General features: G+C 42.6%; 3 protein-coding genes across 5 annotated transcripts in view; all 3 read left to right on the forward strand.

The window, feature by feature from the left end:
* Nucleotides 1–9,870, forward strand: part of camsap2a (calmodulin regulated spectrin-associated protein family, member 2a) — a 46,032-nt gene extending 36,162 nt beyond the window's left edge. The window contains exons 7-17 of one of the 3 annotated variants that reach the window (XM_026345712.1): nt 462–570; nt 701–797; nt 1,045–1,076; nt 1,213–1,282; nt 1,412–3,545; nt 4,171–4,307; nt 4,588–4,811; nt 5,312–5,408; nt 6,825–6,940; nt 7,273–7,391; nt 7,725–9,870. In XM_026345712.1, coding sequence (XP_026201497.1) covers nt 462–570; nt 701–797; nt 1,045–1,076; nt 1,213–1,282; nt 1,412–3,545; nt 4,171–4,307; nt 4,588–4,811; nt 5,312–5,408; nt 6,825–6,940; nt 7,273–7,391; nt 7,725–8,030 — 3,441 coding nt within the window. In that variant the 3' untranslated portion in view covers nt 8,031–9,870. The remainder of the gene's footprint in view (nt 1–461; nt 571–700; nt 798–1,044; nt 1,077–1,212; nt 1,283–1,411; nt 3,546–4,170; nt 4,308–4,587; nt 4,812–5,311; nt 5,409–6,824; nt 6,941–7,272; nt 7,392–7,724) is intronic. The other 2 variants (XM_026345713.1, XM_026345714.1) reach the window with 2 other exon arrangements.
* A 414-nt stretch (nt 9,871–10,284) lies between these two features.
* LOC113151024 (WD repeat-containing protein 47-like) lies at nt 10,285–19,631 on the forward strand. The gene is made up of 16 exons (XM_026343830.1): nt 10,285–10,447; nt 11,405–11,595; nt 11,736–11,819; nt 12,114–12,198; nt 12,413–12,721; nt 12,958–13,397; nt 14,196–14,292; nt 14,992–15,164; nt 15,239–15,496; nt 15,800–15,875; nt 16,062–16,219; nt 16,671–16,840; nt 16,948–17,118; nt 17,378–17,509; nt 17,798–18,016; nt 18,187–19,631. Exons 2-16 carry the CDS (start codon nt 11,438–11,440, stop codon nt 18,327–18,329), a joined length of 2,673 nt encoding a protein of 890 aa, XP_026199615.1. The 5' UTR covers nt 10,285–10,447; nt 11,405–11,437; the 3' UTR covers nt 18,330–19,631.
* A 1,362-nt stretch (nt 19,632–20,993) lies between these two features.
* On the forward strand, nt 20,994–22,333 carry lim2.2 (lens intrinsic membrane protein 2.2). The gene is made up of 4 exons (XM_026343841.1): nt 20,994–21,171; nt 21,361–21,501; nt 21,819–21,953; nt 22,115–22,333. The coding sequence occupies exons 1-4, from the start codon at nt 20,994–20,996 to the stop codon at nt 22,183–22,185; spliced, it is 525 nt and encodes a 174-aa protein (XP_026199626.1). The 3' UTR covers nt 22,186–22,333.
* Nucleotides 22,334–22,495: the final 162 nt, after the last annotated feature.

Here is a 22,495-nt window from a genome sequence, read left to right on the forward strand (position 1 = left end):
GTTTATTATGTAAGTGGATGATTAGCTTATCCAGCATGCAAAAAGCAGTGACATTACATTTGGTTAATTAGCACTTAAGTCCAGGCGGTTAAATGCATCAGGAAAGGAACATTTTCATTCATATGAAAGTCACTCATTTTTATGAACATGAAAAAAGATACATATAAATTCCTTTGTAAACAATTACCCCACTGTGGTTTGAGCTATGAAGTGTCTCTGTGAAATGGATCAAGACATGTGAATTATTTATATTCAGACATGAGGGTACATAGTCAAGTCATACTCATCACTTCAGGTTCTCTGCAGGAGTCAACAGAGACACCTGCTGGAGAAATTAGTGTAATGCAACTGTATGACGGGTGGTATTGTGAGATTTAGTTCCTGGTAACAGCCAGTTGTCTCTTAAAATATCTTTGAGATGAGTAATTAACTGAATTTGTTTGTTTTGAATTTCTTCCTAGAATAACTATCTGGTGTTCATGGCAGAGCTCTTCTGGTGGTTTGAGGTTGTCAAACCGTCTTTTGTGAAACCAAGAATGCTGGATAATGAAGGCACAGGCAAGTCTGCAGGTCTGATCTTACTGTAATATGTAGTAACACGTGACCAAACATCCACAGATCACAGTAATCAAGAGAAAACTAAAGTACATTAATATGCTGCTATCCAGTTTTATAATTTGTCTCTAATGTGTCACAGCAGAGCCCTCATCATTGTTGAAGACTCTGTCAGCCATCCCCATATCCAAGGCAACTAAGAGGAGCTTTTCAGAAAGACCACCCAGTCCTGAAAGACCCAGGTATGCTGGTTCTGCATTATGGTAATATATACTAAATATATCTCCAAAACATGTGAGCAAGCCATTTTCATCTTTAGTAGTTTATGCTGGTTGATGGGCAGCTGTGAATATATGATACTGAATGAGATATCAAATGAGGTCAGCTTGCACTGTAAAGTCCTTATATGGTCAAATTAAAGCTATAAAGGATAATAAAAACAAGTATAACAGTGAATAACATGTCTTATTTGTGTCTTTCATTCTCTAGTTTGCCACTGCGACCCCAACCTCGAAACTCAGGTGATTATTATAAAATCAGAATTGTATTGTCAGGTGTTCATTTAAAAATAATGTTACTTTAATTCAATTCAGTTTATTTATATGGTGCCAAATCACAATTATTTCTAGGTACAATAAAAAGTCTTGTGTTTTTCAGGAGAGATCAAGAGGTCAACCTCCATGTCTTTTGTTGATGGCAACCTAGGAACCTGGCCCAAAGAGAAAAGGTTAGCAATGTTGCTGTCCTGTTCATGTATTTATTAGTTTGGAGTATTAATTAAGCCATGGGGATCATAAAAAAAACTTTTTATATATTTTTTAATTAGTAATTATTTTTTTCTCTTTTTTCTGTAAAGGTCTGGGCCTTATGGTGTGTCTTTTGACATTCCCTTTGACAAAGAAGACTCTGCTCCTGCCCCTCCCTCATCCACACGAGGCATGGTCAGGTCCGTTAGCACCGATGATGGCTCTGGTTTCAAGGTCCACCACATGCCCCGTGGAATGAAGCGTAACCTCTCCTTCCAGCCAGTGAACGGTCAGAGTGTCGGCATTGAGGAGGAGGGCTGCCCAGACAGCCTAGCTGGAGTAGAGCCTCCTAGGCGAGCTTACCATAATGGCCATGGGAGTGTTATGGCAACAACCCCCTCCATGGAAGAGGCCCTGCAGATCATCCACAGTCCTAGCAGGCTTCCCGTGGAGGGGATCAACAATGGGTTCTTCTTGCACAGTCAGGACCACGGAGCAGGTGTTGGTGGGTTGGAGCCACTGTCAGAGTTGGACTCCAAAGGAACGTTGAGCACCACAGACACCACAGAGGTGGACACCGGGATCCACATCCAAACGGAGGATATGCTGGATGAGGATTCCTCTCTGAGAGACTGCTCTGTGCACATGGAGCTGGAAATGGACACGCCAAGCCCTTGCCCCAGCAGTCAAAGTAAATCCCCTTTATCCGTGAAGATGACAAGTTTTGCCGAACAGAAAATGAAGAAGCTCAATCCATCAGCGCCAGATTCAGGAAGGGGCAGCAGCAGCTCCCTCAAGACAACTCCTGAAGGCTCTGAGTTTGGCCTCCCATTATCTGTCTCCTGGGCCCCAACCCCTGAGCACAGCCCCATCCATCAACAAACCACACCACCCTTCACCGCTCAAGCATCACCCTCACCCGTTCAGCTTCCACCCAATGACCCTGCTCAAGTCATGGCTACAGAGATGGTACAGCTGAGAATGAGGCTGGAGGAAAAAAGAAAAGCTATTGAAGCCCAGAAGAAGAAGGTAGAGGCTGCTTTTACGAGGCATCGGCAAAAGATGGGCCACTCAGCGTTTCTCAATGTGGTAAAGAGAAAAGGAGACGGGGCTGCCACTGGAGAGGAAGCAGGGAAAACCGAAGGAGAAAGCAAAGCAGCAAGTCCTGCATTTATATTTGGTAGAAGCAAAGCAGACACACCTGATGGGGCAGAGCAAAGCAGTCCAGGCTCCTGCTGGACAAAGTCACCTGGTGCAGGAGAGGAGGGTGGACAAAGCCCTGCGCAGCTGACTGAAGTGGATCTCACAGAGTACACGCGTTCTATTGACAAACTCAACCATTCATTAGCCTTCCTCCAGAGTGAGATGCAGCGATTAGCACAGCAGCAGGAAGTCATCATGGCCATGAGGGAGCAACAACATCAACAGGCGTGGGTCATTCCTTCTCTGCATGCAAACCCCTCGCCACAAAAACACAGCCGGGCCGGGGCTGTCACCCGATCCTCAGGACCCTCTTCTCCTGCCGACTCCCCCCGTTCCACACACCGCTCTCCGACCAGTATAAAACGCAAATCTGCCTCTTTCCACTCGCGTAATCCCCGCACTACTCGTCCCAGCGAACTCAAGCTGGCCCCCTACAATCGAGTCCTAACAGCCCCGCAGTCTGTCGATAGCATCCCAAGGCTACGGCGCTTTTCTCCCTGCCAACCTTTGGCAAGTTCCTTTGTGTACATGGGGGAAAAACCAGCAAGTAGGGATCCAGAGAGACTACCCCCAGATGGAGATAAAAACAAGGAGACTGGTTCAATCCTTTCCCCGGAGAGAGAGCTTGGCAGTATATGTGTAGCCAACTCAACCCCCACATCCCCCAACATACAGAAGAAAAGAGAACAGACCGAAGTAGATTCAAATGTCAGAGCCCAGGAAACAGTTGCTGACTCCAAGATCACTAACTCAGAAACCGATAACCTGAAGCTCAGAGTACAGAAGGTCAAACCGACTATTGAGTCATCCTTTCCTGAGGTTCTGGCCCATCCCGTGGTCGAAACCTTCACAGTGACACCTACAGAGATCCCTCCGCACCCCGAAACCTCCGGCCAGGCAAAGAGTAGTTTGATCGAGGTCCCTCTGTCAGTCGTGAAGCCCCTGGAGGACCTGACCCTTGATGATGATTTGGAAACACAGCAGACTAATGTGGAAGGCCTCGACGAGGAACAGAAGATGTGCCGCGGTTTCTTCTTCAAGGTAGACTGTTACCAGAAAAATATTTTTATTTTTGTTGTTTGTTTTTTCAATCAGGAAACTCACTTGTTCCCAACATGAGACGATGAATGGTTGAGGAAACATGCTGTCTAAGGACAGCATCACCTTCCCACTTATGGGAAGACGTTTTAAGATCGCTCGCTTACTGCAGGGCTTAGATGTAGGTCAGAAAACCGGAGCTGTTGTGAATAATTCAGGCACAGCTGTGGAACAGTGGGGTTGAAGAAGTGTTAAATTGAATAGATTGTGAGGCTGAGTACTGAGGTCTGAGCAAAGGATGTTCACATCGAATGAAAACTGCATTTAAATTTAATTTGTTACTGCGCTTGTGTAGTCGAAATGTGTAGTTTTATATTTATTATTCAGAGTCTTTATAAGATGTGACATTTGACAGATGATATTTTGAATAGTGTCCTTCCTATGCTCTCTTCCTATTGTCACAGTTCATGCAGAATATATTAATTATTATATCACATTAGATAAATACAAAATTAATAAAACCATTTCCTATCACACCATAAGTCTAGTATGAACAGTAGCATAGTAATCTAACATATATATATGTACATTTTAAAATAGCATCATGTTTGTTTTGTCTTTGACTCAGGAGGATGGTAAGGCTGAGGAGAACATGGCCCAGAAGAGAGCGGCATTGCTGGAGAAAAGGCTGAGGAGGGAAAAGGAGAGCCAGCAGAGGAAGATGCAGCTGGAAGCTGAGTTGGACCAAAAGAAGGAGGAAGCTCGGTATGTTGACACACATTTTCAGAGCAGTGTAGTTTGCTCTTTCTTTTGGTGCTCAAGGGCAATAATGATATGTTTATAATGAAATAAATAACTAATGCATTAATAAAATAACAGTTATGATTCTATTAAACAGTTTTCTGCAGATGTCAGATAAAACACATTGTTCCACTAATGTCTAGAAAAGAAATGTTTGTGTCAGAAGAAAATTTGACTTATATATTAAGTCACTTTATCTTTCACATGGAGTGATATTTTTCCTTCCATTCGTCCATCGGAACAGGTTAAAGGCAGAGGAGGAGCGTATCAGGAAGGAGGAGGACAAGGCCAGGAGGGAGTTCATCAAGCAGGAGTATCTCAGGAGGAAGCAGCTGAAACTGATGGAGGACATGGACACCATCATTAAACCTCGGCCAGCCAGCGGGGCCAAGCCGAGGCGGGGTCGGCCGAAGTCGATCCATCGCGACAGCATGGACTCTCCCAAAACTCCTGTCAGAGCTGCCACAGGTAACCGTGGAAACGACCCCTCGCGAGGTCAAGGTCATCCCATCTGTCAAATCGGTGTCGTGCTGCAACTCTGCTTTGTGCCACCTGAAAATGTCTGATGAATCTGTTTAGTACATTTTAGATACATCTTCAATAGATGTTTTCTATAGTGATGAGAATTGAACTATACAATATATAAATATTATAACATTATATAAATACTATCTTGAGTAAAGCTGTACGTTTTGCATGTTAACAAACTGAACGAGCAATGCAGCACTTGTGTGTGTCTGTTTTTATATGTAATTAAAAAGTAAATTATAACATTTAAATTCTACACATTTATTCTAAGCATGAATTTTATAAGTATAACTATAGGTTTCTTACAGTCGTAGCACTGAGGCTCCATTGCTCGGCGTCAAGGCTGGCACAAAGCACACTCAACAGTCTAGTGGTGTTGTCATTTGTGGTGTCGGTGTAATCGTGTCGTGCTGTGCCACATCTCGTTGTCTCACATCCAGGTTCACGCCAACGTGTCTTTTCAGTCTCCAGCTTGTCTCTGGCTTCCCTCAACCTGGGAGACAGCGACAGCGTCCACTCTGAAAAGAGAGCACCAAGGTGAGAAGCTTTTACTATAATAATATTAATAATATAATAATATAATTAATACTAAGTGTCCAAGTGCTGGTTAAAATGTTAATATGATAAACGGGTGGTACAAATGTATATGGTCGAATAATTGCCAATTCAGAGATGATTGTAGATTTGATAGTTTTGAATTTTAGTGGACTCATGCCTACTTGTTCACAAAGAAACCTAATAATAGCTCACAAACATGAACCGTGTTCCGTGTTCTGATTTGCTCTTGTTTGTTAAAGTCAAGCTCTCCAGACTAACTTCCATCCTCGGGTCTAACATCTCTTCTATATTCTTCCTATCTTCCTTTTCTTATTTTTTACTACTTTCTTTCCTCCTGTTTCACACATGTCAGAAGTGCTAGTTTGGCCTCTGGCAGCCTCTTTTACTTTCTGAGCTCTCCTAAACTGAGAAGGAGAAGGTTAGTGGCTGTTAAACCTTAAGGCGTTTCATGCTGTCCTTAGTCCACTCCTAACACTGACTCCCTGTCCCCACACGGGGTTTGTTCTGGACTGTGTGAACACTTACTTTAAGGAGAAGGAACATGCTGCATCTCCTCTTTCTTTTGGATAGATCCTGAACTTCACAGCACTTGTTTAATGCAAGTTCTGTTTTCCAGTCCCTCCTCTGCTGTGCTTTTTTCACCACCTTATTTTCCTGCACTCTTTTTTTAATACCTAGGAAAAAAGTCGAGGAAATGTTTTTTGCTTTTTTTGATCCACTGTACATCAGAGTCAGAACATGTACAGCACATAAAATGTCCATTTTATCAAGTCATTTAACTCTATATTTATCACTTAGCTGTTCTTAAAACATGCCAACACATATGTAATCCAAATTCTGCTATTTTGTCCTATTTAGAGATTTGGCTTGTTCGAGAAATGACTTGTTAACATGGAAAGTTTACATTCACAAAAAGCACTCTGAGCACATTTGAACGTGGTTTGGCTTTAGTTGCTCTTACTGTAAAATTGTACTGCTCATTTTTTTACATAATTCCAGAGAGAGCAGAGTAATGTATATATTTGTAAAACACTAAAATCCCAATGAAATAAGTGCTGCTCACGCAGTATATTTGTAATTCTCTTGCTTATGAGGATGCCAGTGTATCTGTACAGAGGAGCCACAAAGTGCTGTTGCAGTCCACAAAAAGAGCAAGTAAATGCCAAGTGCTGTGCTATGATTGATTGACCTCTTTTATTGATCCTCGTGTCACTACACTCACTGCTTTGCTGCTTTACTAGTGAATATAACTAAAACAAGCTCAAACTGTGTGCTGAGGTAGTGGACGCAGTGCAAGATAAACCTCTGCACGTAAGATGTAGGCATGGTGGAAAAAATGGCACAAGGAAATTAATTAAATAAATTAAACGTTCAGTATATTTGTTTGTGTTTTAGACCAGACTCTGCAGATGGCTTCCTGTCCCCGAGTCGCTCCAGCAGCAGGAATGGAGAAAAGGACTGGGAAAATGGATCCACAACGTCCTCTGTTACATCCAACACAGAGTACACTGGTCAGTCAGTAGAATATGTGTTTTCATGCAAATGTTAAAATGACCAGATATTTATAATAGTTACTAAATGCTTGGTTGATGGATTGCATGGATTGACACTGTTTTAAATTCAAAACTATCTGCTGTGTGAGGAATTACTTGGGATCTGAATTCGTATTTGTCAGACAACGGACAGCACACACAAATGCTACCAGTGGAAATCTTCATACATATTTTATCAAAAGGAAGCACAAATAGGGAGGGAAGTCTGTTCTTTGACATAAATGGAGTGGTTGCCATGACAACAGTCTCATCCTGCTGTTCTCCGTCTCTCTCTTTCTGTTCCCATTCAGGGCCGAAGCTGTACAAGGAGCCCAGTGCCAAATCCAACAAGCACATTATCCAGAATGCTTTGGCCCACTGCTGCCTCGCAGGCAAGGTCAATGAGGGGCAAAAGAACAAGATCCTGGAGGTAACAGACGCGTTTTAAGGTTATTTTATGCACTGTAGAGGTCAGTGTGTCGTAGAGGCTTTACTGATGACGTATCTCACAAACCCTCAACATTATGTGCTTGAGTAAGATGTGGCAACATAAGAAATTGTATAATGTAAAGTAAAGAAAGCTAATGTTTGACTTTTTATTATTCAGGTTAAAAAAAAAGGTTTGTTTATTAGTTTGTTTGCTAATGAGTGTTAAAACATAATAAAAGAACTCTTTTTAATAGCTAAACGAATGCTTGGCAGAGTCTACAGAGTTCCTTCATCATACTGTGTCTAATCAGCCTTTTTCCCTTGATTTTGTCAGGAAATGGAGAAGTCGGAGGCCAACAACTTCCTGGTGTTGTTCCGTGATGCCGGCTGCCAGTTCCGCTCTCTCTACACTTACTGCCCCGAGACAGAAGAAATCAACAAGCTGACGGGCATCGGCCCCAAGAGCATCACGCGCAAGATGATCGACGGCCTCTACAAGTACAACTCAGACAAGAAGCAGTTCAGTCAGATACCAGCTAAGACCATGTCGGCCAGCGTGGATGCAGTGACAATCCACAACCACCTATGGCAAACCAAGAAGCCAGCCACCCCTAAAAAAGTAGTGCCTGCTCAGTCCTAATGGAACATCACCATTCTCCCCTCACGTGGAACTGACCCGTTCGCACTTCACTGTACATATCCACGAAGATTCAAACACCTTCAATTGCAGTTAGATGAATGCTTAACTGTTTATTTTTTTTCCTGTCCTAGTTTTTCCTACTTCACTCTCGACTGGACATGACAGGACTCAAAGATTATGAACAACTGGAATGTATGCCACTGTTGAAGAAAGATGTAAAAGCTTATCACTTCTGTGTTTTTAGAGATTGTCCCGTTTGACTCGGTCTCCACAGGGCATGTGTGTTCCTATGTGCCAAACATAAAAAAAAAAAAAAAAACAAGAGACAGTATGAATGACATTTTACTCGGTACACTGAAGCACTGAATGTTTTTAATTAATGTACAGATAGATTTCTTTTTCGTTTGCATTATCCTGTCGATGTGAGGCCTTATGTGTGTTTTGTTTCACCGTGTGAGTACACTGAGGTGATTATAAAGCATTTAGCTTTCGGAGGAACACTTTTTCTTCATCTCTGTGGGTTAACAGTTTGTATATTAAGGTACATTGAACTCTAAAGGGCCAAAAAAAAACGAATTGCATACAGCTAGTGTGAGCCACGTGTGTTTAGCTCAACAAAGCCAAGTGGTTTCAGCTTTTTTCAGAAACCATTTCAGAGAACGTGATGTGAAAAGAGTGCGTGATGTCGCTCTAGAACAGCGGTTCTCAACCTGTGGGTCAGGACACCTACAGGAGTACCTGAGCTCCAACCTACGACATGTGAAAGATATATTTCTGATATACAAATTTGTGATCGTTTTTCATGCAGGCAAAAAAAGGCGTTTTTCCCAAAAAGCTCGAGAACCAGTGTTGTAGATCCATTAGCTGCTGGTTCACAGCAGGTTTGTGAACAAATAAAACAGCTCAGTATTATTTCTTTGTTATTTGCACCATGCAGGATCTTCAGTACATGACGATTATGTGCAATCACACCATCACCCACTGGTAACATGACTAAAACGTAGTCAGTATTTCTCTCATGTTGTAAAAATCTTCTACTAGTATTTTCAGTTCAGACAGTATTAAATTTCAAATTCCCACTTGGACTACTCATACACATATTAGGCACTTTGGCTTTTCCAGGCACCTAAAGGTAATAAAATCCAGTGCATATACAGAACCAATGTTAGATTTCTGATTAGTTCAAACCCAGTCATGCTTCTTATTTAGTAAGTTACTGCCTGATTCATAAAAACTGCCACACTCTTACAAAGTGATGCTTATTTTTCAGTGTCTTAGCAGCATCTTTTGCATATGAATGCAACCTAACTAGTAATTATATTAGATTTTTTTTTTCTATTATTAGGCAAATGAATTTCACAGGATAATGCAGGGCAGAGTAGTGCAGATCCTTGTTGCTGCTTACGGCTAATAGACTCGCCACAGGGTTTCATCGGTGTCGTTATCGCGTTGACACCGAAATGTCAAATCAACACAACAAAAAACGAATCTGCTGAGATGGTGCTTTGTTTGCATCAGGGGGGTGATTTATGACCAAAAGAGAGCGTACACATGTAAAATAGTGAGACAGAGTAAGAGGAGTGTTTCTCAGTTGTCTGTTGGAAATGAACTGTCCTCTGAAAAACCTCTGTCCACGTGCTTTTGGCTGTTTGAGGCCAAAGTAAAAGATTATTTAAAGTGTAATGATACTGTACAGTGTGTCCATGTGAGCTCATTACTATTCACTATGATGACTTTGTTTAGTTTGTCAGACGCTGTGCCGCCATCCGACATGTTGCTGAACTAGTTTTAAATATTCTTTTGTTTTTTCATTTTTGTTTTTTGCATTTAATAAAACTAAGCATGGCCTCAGCATCTGTATGTTGTGTTGACTGTGGAGCAACAACATCAACAAGGAAGGATGAGGAGAGGTAAGAGGCAGTGAGAAAGACTCTCCCTCAAACTTTTAGAATGAATTTGACAGCAGGTTTCCACACTGAGATATGTTTTAAAACATATTTATTCTAAATAATAGACAGTAGTATTAAATCTAGTGATTCACCTCAGAGTGGATCATCACAGTAAACATGTTGGTGCAAAAATAAACAAATATTATTTACAAAGAGTTTAAAAAGAGTTTATTTTTTATTTAGGTCTAGTTGTAGATCCACCACGAGTGTTAGAATATACTCTGCCGAGTGTGTTTGTGTGTGTCGTGCGGTGCGTCATCGCCACACTTGATTGGTGGTTTGCGGCTGCGTACGCATGGCAACCGTGAGCTGTGTACGAGGACTGAGGTAAAACCGAGGTCTCTGATGGTGATTTAAACATTTCGATGCGCCTTTCGTGGCCTGTTGTCCGTGGATAGCGGAACATTTGGAGACAGCAGACTGCGCGCAGCGGCTTTCATGCGGCGAGTTGTTCCCACGGACTGACAGGTGAGGAGTTGGCACGATTCCGCGGTGGCGCCGCGTTATACCCTGCACATTGCAGGTGGAGGGAGGGGGGGAAGAGGAGACATCGTTGGTTTGTGTCCTGCGTGTGTGCACAGAGCTGGTGGCTGTGAGTGTGCGCTACGTGCCCAAAGGTGTGTCTGAGCGTTTCAAGTGCCGAGGCCGTCGGGTTTGGGCCGCAGTCGCTGCTGTCTCATCCAGAACCGGAGCTGGAAGATTGTTTCCGTGTGAGCTGGGAGGAACAGGGCGGTGTCACTCCAGCACAGACGCCTACAGGCAGCACTGCACCCTCAGCCTTTTGCGGGTGCATCGTGCACAGCGAGGATCCAACGAGGAGCATGTGTTGCAGTGTTGCAGATCTGAGAGAGAAACAACACATCCTGTTGAATTGTTTAATGTATTTACATTTATACAAACTGCAGGTCATTTGTTTTGAAGCCTGCAGCTCTTTGAAACAGTTGAATCCAATATTACTTCAAACCCACAAACCCACTTCAGGCGTCAGTGACACCCTAGAAGACTGTGGGAAGTTTCATGTTTGCTCCTTGGGGTGAAAACCAACAAGAGACCAACGTGTAATGAAATTCTGAATGAGCATTTGTCAGTGTTGACATCATTAGCATTGATCTTTTGCTGTCCAGCTGTCTGGGAACACGTCCTCCTGTAGCCACATAGCAACAGATGCTTTAATCCAGTGTGGCTTATGAGAAAGTACAGGAACCTGTACATTATTATTGATCAACAAACAACTTACCCCCCATGTTTATTTAGGCCTAATCCAACTGTAACATAGAGCAGTTTAATAAAAGTTAAATAGTGGAAATGTGTAGTAATTAAAGGATAATCGAGACCATATGCGTGTTTCTCTTTTGATGCAACTTGGGTTTGGATTATGATCAGACGACAACGTGCCTAAATCACCCCCCCACCTCTGTATCCCAGCCAGCTACAAGCTGCCACCACACACCTGTAAACATGACGGCAGAGGAGACGATCAACATCAAGGAGGCCGAGGTGATCAAGCTGATCCTGGACTTCCTCAACTCCAGGAAGCTGCACATCAGCATGCTCGCCTTAGAGAAGGAGAGCGGTGTCATCAACGGGCTGTACTCTGATGATATGCTCTTCCTCAGGTACGATCGCGCAACAGACAGAGTGGTGGTGAGGGGAGGGGGCGGAACTGGTTAAGGTCTTGTGTGGTTTCTTGCATGACATTATGTTTTAACTGATAAGAACGAGGCCTGTTAAAGTGTTCATTTGCTGCTTTCGATAGGCAACTCATTCTGGACGGGGAATGGGAGGAGGTGATGCAGTTCATTCAACCTCTAGAAGGAATGGACAAGTTTGACAGGAAAAGGTGAGAACGATAACGTGGGGGATTAACTTTATGCCTTAAATCTAATTACTACACATTACTACCCATCAAAATGTTATTGACACTGGCTGTCAGTAGTAGGAGAGAGTTGAAAGAGTCCCTTAAAGACTATAATGTCACAACCATAAGACCCAACTGAAATTAAATATTTTTGAGTACTGTCATATTTCTGCCAAGTACAATATTTAGTCGAGTATGTAGCTGATAAATCTAGGAAAGTTAATAAATTCCTGTAGTATTGCTCATATGTCGTAATACATAGATTTGCGTTTCCAGGTTCCGCTACATCATTCTGAAGCAGAAGTTTCTTGAAGCTCTGTGTGTGAATAATGCAATGTCTGCTGCCGAGGACCCTCAGAACGTATGTATATATTTAATTAAGGAACAAATATGCACCTTTGATAATAGTCGCACTAAAGCACAGACTCCAAAACCAAATACTCTCAAAATATCTGCAAAAGTAGTTGAAACTTTGTGTTTCCAGTGGAGCTGTTCAGTATTCAGAAGCATCTGAATGAATTGATGTCATAATAACCAGTGTAAAGCAGATACACTGACAAATCGTTCGTCTGTAGCTGGAGCTCACCATGCACGAGGCAGTCAAGTGTCTCCACAACCTGGAAGAGTTCTGCCCGTCCAAGGAGGACTACAGCAAATTGTGTCTTCTCCTCACCCTACCTCGCCTCACCCACCACGCAGAGTTCAAAGACTGGAATCCAAGCACCGCGCGAGTCCACTGCTTCGAGGAGGCCTGTGCCATGGTAGCCGAGTTCATCCCTGCGGACAGGAAGCTGAGCGAGGCAGGCTTCAGGGCGAGCGGGAACCGCCTCTTCCAGCTGCTCATTAAAGGCATCCTGTACGAGTGCTGTGTTGAGTTCTGTCAGGTAACGTGGCCTCGATACATGGAAAGTGTTACAGAAAAAACAACAGAGGCAGCTGATGTCGCAAATCTGACAGTATCTCTCACAACTTCACAAAGAAAGTTAGACCTGTTTCCAGCTAATTGTTAAACTGTTATGTCCATTTTCTGTTGGATCAATCTAGTCGTATGTGCACGGGGCAGGTTCTGACATGTGGCAGGTGTGACTGCATCCTTGTAACACCACTTTTTGTTTTCCAGAGTAAAGCAACCGGTGAGGAGATCACCGAGGGTGAGGTGTTGCTTGGTGTGGATTTGCTCAGTGGGAATGGCTGTGATGAACTGGATTTGTCGCTGCTGTCCTGGCTGCAGAACCTCTCCCCGGGTGCTTTCTCGTGCGCCTTCCAGCAGAAGACTCTCAACATCCACGTGGATCGGCTGGTGAAACCCAGCAAGGCCGGCCACGCCGACCTCCTGACTCCCCTGATCAACCGCCTGTCCCCCTGCCCTGCCTCGCCGTTCCGTCAGAGGCCTCACTCGGCCGACACCTACATGTCCAGATCTCTCAATCCAGCTCTGGACGGCCTGTCTCACGGCCTGGCAGCTCAGGACAAGAGATGCATGGAGGCAAACATGAAGTGCGCTCTCAGTCGGAGCCTAGTGGAGAATAATGTGCATCAACAGGACGATTCACCTGAGAGGTGAGAGTTCAGTTCAGTTTATTTCTAAATTATAGCTTAATTTAATCACACAGAATCATCTCAAGACATTTTACTGTTGATCAAATGTGATTTGTGATTGTTGCTTTAAGGTCTTTAAATACCATAGAGAGGCACACATTAACATTACCCTTACTAAGCTGTCTCCCTCAACATGTGTATATGAAACTTAAGATATTAATTACCTGGCTTTCTGTGTAGTGGTTACAGAAAGCAAAACAAAAACAAATGACAAACAAACAAACAAACAAACCAAATCCACTGCAAATTATGGACCTTATACCAACATCATGGAGCCTTAAAGGTTGTGCTCTTTTTTCTTTTTTTACTTGATCCACAAATGCTCCTTTGCACAAACAAGGCAGCACAAGCTACAGTAAAGGAACCCAAAACCAGCGTAGTTACAATTCAGTATGTTTGGTGGCAACACACAGGAAGTGAGGCGAGAACCAAGTCACTGTTGGAATTTGCCAGGCTCTCTCTGCCTCCACCTGCTGGATGTAAACAAGAAGTACAATGCAAGATTGCCATTAACTATTAGCATAACTACAATTAACTACAACTAAATACTTGTATTCACAAAGTAAAAAACTAGTCTAAACACATTTAAATGTTGTGGTGTGTTGTGGATTTTTTACATTTGTTGTTTGCTAACATACAATAACATGTTGTAACTATGACCTGTAGTTCTTTCTTTTTCTTTTTCTATTGCTTCTATTGTGTTGTTTTCCATACGTTTTAAAAAGTGTTTAAAAAAAAATTGGTTTTCAATTTACATAGGAAGCTCCCACAAGGGCTTGATGGTCCCAACACAACACGCACACCCCTGACCCCTGGAAAAGATGGTGGGCCACCATGCAGCACAGACCCGAATGAGGTAATATAAACTGCAGTCTCAGTCCGTCTACTCTTTACAGTCATTAATCCAGATTTAAGAGATTTAGAATAGATTTCCCCTGAACCTCTGAACCGCCTCGTCTCCATCCCATCACTGCCTCATAAATCGTTCCCCAATTCTCTACCACAACTGTCCAGGGGACACTGTCACCCTGCTGCCCATGTCCCAGGGAGAGGAGTGGAGGTCATGGACACTAAAAGCAGATCATCTGATTTGATGTGCGGCCACACCCGAGATGGCCTGCTGCTTCCATCATCACTCATCTTTATGCATCCTAGGTCCCATCTAGAGGAACTTGAGATTGGATTGTTGTGTGAGCGTTCGCGTGAGTGTGTGTGTGTGTGTGTGTGTGTGTGTGTGTGTGTGTGTGTGTGTGTGTGTGTGTGTGTGTGTGTGTGTGAGAGATAGAAATGTAGTGGGAGAATATACTATAGACCCTTTGGATAGGATGAGGTCCTTGAAAACTTTTTATGAGATGGATGATGAAGGACAAGGCCCTGGGAGTTTAAGAGTTGTCACTAGTGGCTCTTGGAAAAGTTTGTTATAATCTTGTTTGTGTGTGGGGGCCATGAGCATCACCCTGCTTCAAAGAAGAGAATACTGTAAAGGCAATAATACAAACTTCCTCCTTCAGATCACACGTGCATGTTGCTTTATTGTGTCCATGTGTTTGTCCAGCGTCAGGACTCTACAGAGCACATACAGGAGTATCATAGGCAGCGTCTCCGCGTGCAGCAACATCTGGAGCAGAAGCAGCAGCAGAGGCAGCTTTACCAGCAGATGCTGCTGGAGGGAGGGGTGAAGCTGCAGGACGGAGAGCAACACAACCTCACGGAGACCTTTCTCAGCAGGTGAGTCAAATATTCATCAAGTTTAGAAAATATAACATAACTTCAGTGCTATGAGAGATCCTGTCTGTGGCTAGATCCATTCAGAAGTTGGAAGAGATGAATATAGGCATTGACCACAGAGGAGATGAGATAATGACACATCTGGGCCAGCAGTGGAACGGATTGACGGGCAACAACGGCACCTCTAGTCCCAGGACTGCCAACAGCCGCCACACACCAGATACAGTGTCGCAGAGGGACAAGCCAGGCGGGGTGAGCAGCAGCACCCCATTAAGAGCCGGGAACCATGGCTTGCCTTCCCTCGGTGAGTCTCCAGTTCCTTCCAGTCAGAGGTAAGACCCTGTTCTGACCAGTCATTGGTGAAAAACCGTCATCCAAGAATAGTAATGTTGTTTATTGTGATGTGAATTTCAATGTTTTCTGATGTTTAATGAAATCTGATTGATGTTTCAGCCTATTTCCAAGTAATAATCACAAATTGTATTTCTGAAATATCCTTTGGATTTTCCTCCAAACCTCCCATGAGTTCTCAGACACTATACTTTCAGATCTTAAGTAAAGTAGATGTTGGCTAACAGTGAACCTTTATCTTTCTGTGTGTGTGTGTGTGTTTGTGTGTGTGTTGTGAATACCAGCAATGAGAGGAACAGAGCATCTTGTCCTACAGCTCAAGATAACTCTGGCTGCTCTGTGACACGTAACACACACGAGGTACAGCAAACCACCCGTCTAGTACAGGCCTCGGTGTTTCTGTTATTGCTTTATATTGTGCGCTGCTCCTCAGTCTTATTTAAACCTATTGTTAATATAATTGATCATTTATTTTTGCACATTTGATCTGAGCTGAAAACAGATCATCACATTTCTGAGCATTGTGTTTCTGGTCTCCTTGAACAGGGGGGGAAGTCCAAAACACAGTTCGTTAAATTGAGCCAGCTTGAGGACACACAGGCAGTACGCGCAGTGGCCTTCCATCCCTCAGGAGCACTCTATGCTGTCGGCTCCAACTCGAAAACCCTGAGAGTGTGCGCCTACCCAGAAACCCACACTGCCAGGTAGAAACCTTTCACGTGTTCAGTCCTACAGGAAAGAATTCAGACTCTTCGGTTTTTGCACATTTTATTTTCAAGTGGAGGAAGTTGCAATTTTTGCTCATCAATCTACCGACAACCCATAGTGATAAAATAACTATTTTAAAAAAAACTGTAAAAATAAACAAACAGTATATTATATATTTATAATATATAATTTCAAACCATGGTACATTCCTACAACATGATATATAAGATATTTAATTGCATTCTGTTGATTCTGTTGGCAGGAGATGACAAACAAATTGTTTGTGGATAGAAAACACTGAAAGTTCATTTAATTATGTCAGTTGTTATATCGTCATATTGTATGCAACAATTTCCCCTACATTCATTACAACATTGCATTTTAAAACCTTTTCTGTCTCGTATGGTTTCTGAATTTGCCTCCGTTTTCTGTTTCTGTTCTGTTAAGTGGCTATGGTGCAGTCAAACAGGCAACAGTGCGCTTCAGGAGGAACAAACACCACAAGGGTTCAATCTACTGTGTGGCCTGGAGCCACTGTGGACAACTGCTGGCCACTGGCTCCAATGATAAATTTGTGAAGGTCCTGCCCTTCAATGCAGACAGCTGCAATGCCACAGGTAGCATTTATGTGTTTGACTTTTGGAAATCACAGCTCGAGTTAAATACAAGTTGAAGCACATTCATTTAGGGAAGACTTTCAGAAGTCTCCAAACTTCTGTTTTAGGCCCAGACCTGGAGTTCAGCATGCATGATGGTACCATCAGGGACCTGGCCTTCATGGAGGGGTCTGAGAGTGGAGGATCCATTTTGATCAGTGCCGGAGCTGGAGACTGCAACATCTACACAACTGACTGTCAGAGAGGACAAGGTCTTCACGCCCTGAGTGGGCACACAGGTGTGTCTACAGGAACCTGTAGGTGGGTTCAGATCAGTTTAGAAATATGTTAGATCATCTACATAGCTCTTTTATAAACCTCTAAAACAGACACAAGGCATGTTTTTATTTTTATTTTTATTTTTATTTTTTTCTAAATTATTTATAAACTCTCTAACTCTTTGGATCAGTCCAGTAAAACAGCTTAACAGGACTTGGAAACAGCAACTTGATACAACAAGTTAAAGATGTTTCATAAGATCTGTTTCTGTGTGAACAGGTCACATCCTGACTCTATACACATGGGGAGGATGGATGATTGCCTCTGGCTCACAGGACAAAACCGTGCGTTTCTGGGACCTGCGGGTGCCCAGCTGTGTCAGGGTGGTGGGAACAACTCTGCATGGCTCAGGTGAGTCATATTTTACTAGAGTTGATCGTTGATTCAGCAGCACCTCAGCACCAGAAATACTAAAAAGTTGCTTTTCATGCTACTCATTTCAGGCTACAACAATCCTGTTCATGAAAATACACATATTGCCTAAAATGTTATTTTAAATACTGCACCTTGTTACCAAATCCAAATTATACAAACTAGTCCCTAGTCCTTTTGTTCATTATTTTTAGTTAAGCAAATATAAATATAACGCAGGAAGTTTTAAGATGCAAACCCGATGTCACTACTCTCTGTCTCACACAGGAAGTGCTGTTGCTTCAGTGGCAGTGGATCCCAGTGGCCGCCTGCTGGCCACTGGTCAGGAGGACAGTACCTGCATGTTGTACGACATCAGAGGAGGGCGTATAGTCCAGTCGTACCGCCCCCACAGCAGTGACATTCGCTCAGTGCGCTTCTCACCTGGTGCCCATCATCTTCTGACTGGTTCCTATGACAACAAGGTCATCATCAGTGACCTGCAAGGTAGCACCACTGTACAATATACATTCTGTACATAAGGAGTTCCAAATATCCATAATTTGTAGTAGTGTTGTAGTGTTTGTAGTAGTAATAGTATAATTACTCTCCAGACTTTCACTTTGATTGCAGTGTGAACCAGTTTTGTTTTTTTTTTTTTCATTTCTCGGGTCCAGGTGACCTTACAAAGCCACTGCCTCAGACAGTGGCAGGGGAGCACTGGGACAAAGTGATCCAGTGTAGGTGGCACCCCCATGACCGGACCTTCCTCTCCTCGTCTGCAGATCGAACTGTTGTCCTCTGGGCTCCAGGCCCCTGAGAATCCACAAGCAAAAACACTGGTAAACATCAAGTGCAGCAGCAATCCCAAAACCTCAGCGTCCATACATGTCTGTGTACATACTTACTATGAGCATCAATTTGTTTCTATGTTTAAATGTGTGTGTGTGTGTGTGAGTGCAAGTAAGTGTGTTTCTGTCTACTACTGCATATGTCTTTCTATGTGCCAGTGTGTGTGTGTGTGTGTGTGTACAAGCAAACGTGGCACTTAAGAAATACATATTTGTGTGTATTCGGCTTTGCAATTTTAGTGTATTTAAAGTTAAATTAAAGGAAAATAACATTTTGCAAATGCTGTAAGAAGAAGACACTGGTGTGTATGTTTTAGTGTGTATGTTTGCTTAAACCCATTTTATGTATTTGGCTTTTATATGTAGAGAACAAAAATTAAAAGATGACGCTTTTAGTAGGGATAAGTACGTTCATAAACAAGCACACTTTCAAGTTAGTTTACTTCTTTTCTCAAAACGCCAAACTTCATATTTAAGTCAGCCATCAGCAGAAGTTGGTAAAATATATATGAAGGTGGCTTTAGAAGGGATCTAACGTTTGATGCAACAGCACATATCAAGCTTTATTAAAATGAATCATTAAAGCACATGGGTTTCTATAGTTTATACCTGGAATCTTTGTGTTGCTTAAAGAAGCCATGTTTGGTTATGCATATCATAATGTGCCTTTTTATAACATTTGTAGAGCTTTTTGGATAATATTGATGGAGAGATTTATTTATTTGCAGCTTTATCGTATCTTTCCATGCACCTCGTCATGTAAATATTGCTTTAATTGAAGTGCACTGCAGCAAACGATCACACAGTGGCATTTGTGCACATTTGTATTAATTCCCAAATGTTTTTTGTCGTGTCTGTTAACGTTGAAAAACTGACACAAATGTTGAAAATGTTCAGGTTGGAAATTCTGGTAGATTTTATAAATGTGTCTCAAACTAAAGTGTTGATTCTATGCTGAGCTCCAGCTGCATGATGCGCTTTAAAGAGAGTAATGCTGCTAGGCTGCACAGGTTGAAATGACAAATCCAGTCACACAAACCCTCACGTACAAGACAAACAAAAAACCTGAAGGGGATGTGAGAGGAAGATATACGGTGTGGGAAAGAATACATGCCATGGCAATTGTAATGTTTACGTAATCTGTGGTTCACGGTGACAAAATCAATGTCATTATCCACCTGGGTGGTTTTAAACAAAGTCTGCACGCAAATGTGAAATAATGCAACAGCCACAAGGTCGGTGATGTTGAAACTGTTGAAATAATAAAATAATGGCCGTCTAATACCACATGTTGTTCTCGCTTTTGAATAAATAGAAATATTTTTAAGTTATACTTAAAAGCTTTAAGTTGGAATAAAGATACAAAGTGCAATAAATGTGTTCTGTGTGTTTTACTAACAAAAAGAATGGAAATGTGAGTATTGGTGTTTAATGTTTGCCTAAAGTGGCCATGCACACAGGTAGACACAGGCAGCTCACTCAAATGCTCAACTCTCTGCTCTAGGCCTTTGCTGCATGCGGCCATAACTGACCAGGCCAAACTGTGGGAGATTGGAACATGGTCGTGGCTTTTGACAGAAAGGAATCTCATGACGCACTAACTATAGGTGCCAGGTCTGAGCAGCTACGTTTAAGAAGACAAAAAGTCGTGCCAGAGACAAAGAGATGGACCAGGAGCAAGAGGTTAGAGAGATGGGGTGATAGGGGGATGGAGGTAACTGCAGGGAAGAGAGCAAGAGGGGGATTTACCATCACTCACATGCTGCACTGGATCATTCGCTCTTTTGTGAGGTGGACAATGGGAGCCAGGGGCACAGGGCTTAAAAAGGATACGCACACTGTTAAAGCCAGCAACCCTGGAGAGCCACCAGCCAGCCCGGAGGTATCAGAAAAAAAAACTGGAACTACACAGATCGCGTATTTACTGTACTTTACCAACAAGAATATTAGGTTCTTTGAGATTTAAAGGAAACACCAGCAACTAAGTGAAGGAAGAGATGATATGAAGATGTGTGCGTCTCTCACTTGAGGAAAGTAGTTGTTCTAGTTTGACGATACTGTCAGACACATTTTGGATTCAGATCTATGGGGGTTTTCTTTTTTTTTTTTTTTTCCAGCATTGCAGTGAGTACAGGTGTTGAAATCTGGCTGGGTGACAGAGTAAGTGCTGACGGTTCAGCTGTTTGTGATCAGTTCGTGAAACATTGAGGGGAATTAGTGGTGAACAATGGCTCTGAACTGCAGGATAGGCAAGCTTATTGTCACGTAGAGGTTTGGGTCAAGTTCAATAACAGCTGTGACCAATTTTAACAGCGTTTTAAAGAATAAGTACTGGTTTGCCTTTATAAGTGTAGTAAGGTAATGCATTGGTTACATTGATTTTAAAGGTTTTGGTTGTGTGTGTTGTTTTTATTTTTATTTCAGTGAGAACCTTCGTATGAATCTGGCTTGAATACTACAAGGGGAGCAACAGCTTTATGGTTTATTATTGTATATAATGATGAAAGTGAAGTTTCTAGTGAGCAGAGAAACCGATGTGAGGATGTTACTGTGACCTGTTCCCACTTTTTTTTACTGTCTACCCAGTTGCTGAATGCTTTTTGGAGGATAGTGCTTCCCCCGGCTTCTCCACGATGCTGTACACTCTAGCAGGAGGAGGCACGCTGTGCGGCGTGGCCGCCCTCGTGCTCCTCATCGTTTCTACGGCAACTGATTTCTGGATGCAGTATCGATACTCGGGGAGCTCAGCCAATCAGGGTCTTTGGAGGTTCTGCATTAACCACAAATGCCACGCCCACACCATAACTGTAGGTGAGTACCAGTAAGGTTTTAAGGATTACTTCCATCATAGAAAGGAAAGTGGTCACTATTTTATATTGTTCACATATTTTAATTTTGTTGTATTTGTTGTTTTGAGGAAATTAAAATCAAATCATTCATAGAATTCTCTTGTTCATTCTGTTTGTGTGCACTGTGTGTTCCTGACCTCTTTGTGTGCAGCCTTCTGGGACGCCACACGGGCCTTCATGTTGCTGGCGGTGTTGACCTGTTTCGCCGGCGTGGTGCTCGGCCTCAGCGCCTTCACTAACGGCACGAAGAACAGGAGGGTCCGTACAGGTGGCATCGCCCTGGTCCTGTCAGGTAACGCACACAGAACGTCGAGGTGAATCTGTGTTTGGAGAAACTGTAAATGTGTCTTTTGTCAACTCTAAAAGCACTCTTGTTATTTTGTATACTACTCTGTTCACCCTGTGACAATGGCTTTGGGTCAGTGGATGCCCAGGGTGCAGGTAAAAACAAGTAAGCTCACAACTGAAGCCAAGAAGTGAACAGATGATATGAGTTTACATTTCTAACTGGAAACTGATTTACTAACAGTGCAGGAACAGGAACAGTGCAGTTTCTTCCTTTTGTATCTATACTTGATTTACTGACTCTCCTTTATTGTGAATTCTCAGGTTTCCTTGCTCTGCTGGCTTTGGCAATTTACACCGGTGTGACTGTCACTTTCTTTGGCAAACGCTTCTTGGACTGGCGCTTTTCTTGGTCCTACATCATCGGCTGGGTGGCCGTCATTCTGGCTTTCGCTGCAGGTATTTCATCAAATTCAATCAACTTCAAATTTGACTTATTCTGTGCAGAGGTAAACCTCAGATAAAGTGACTACACAGGTCAAGTAGAACTAAACTAAAAAGAATTTAATTGGATTTATCTTATTTGGGAAATTGTAACAAAAGACATTTTTTCCATGTAGGTGTGTTTCAGCTCTGTGCTTACCAGAGGACTACTGCAGAACCCGCTCCTTCAAACAACCCAGACAGCTGAACAGCAGAAATGCACTGTTTAAGCTCCAAGAGTGGTGCAATAGATGTTTGCTGCTGCTTTTGAGTACCTGGAATAGAATAAATAGAAATCAGAAACTGAGTGTGTGTGTGTGTGTTTTTTTTATTCATGTTTTCATTCCAGCTTCTAAATTAAAGATCAACTAATCAATTTAGAGACAATTTACAAACCTAGAAAACATAATTCATTAAGCGGTTATGACTTTACACTATGAACAAGTTTAAAAATATTTGTTTTGTCTTTAACTGGAGAGTTCTTGGGGGGGATACTGAATCAAGCATGTACTTTATGA

Source organism: Anabas testudineus, chromosome 4 (assembly GCF_900324465.2).
Source record: "Anabas testudineus chromosome 4, fAnaTes1.2, whole genome shotgun sequence".
Lineage (NCBI taxonomy): Eukaryota > Metazoa > Chordata > Actinopteri > Anabantiformes > Anabantidae > Anabas > Anabas testudineus.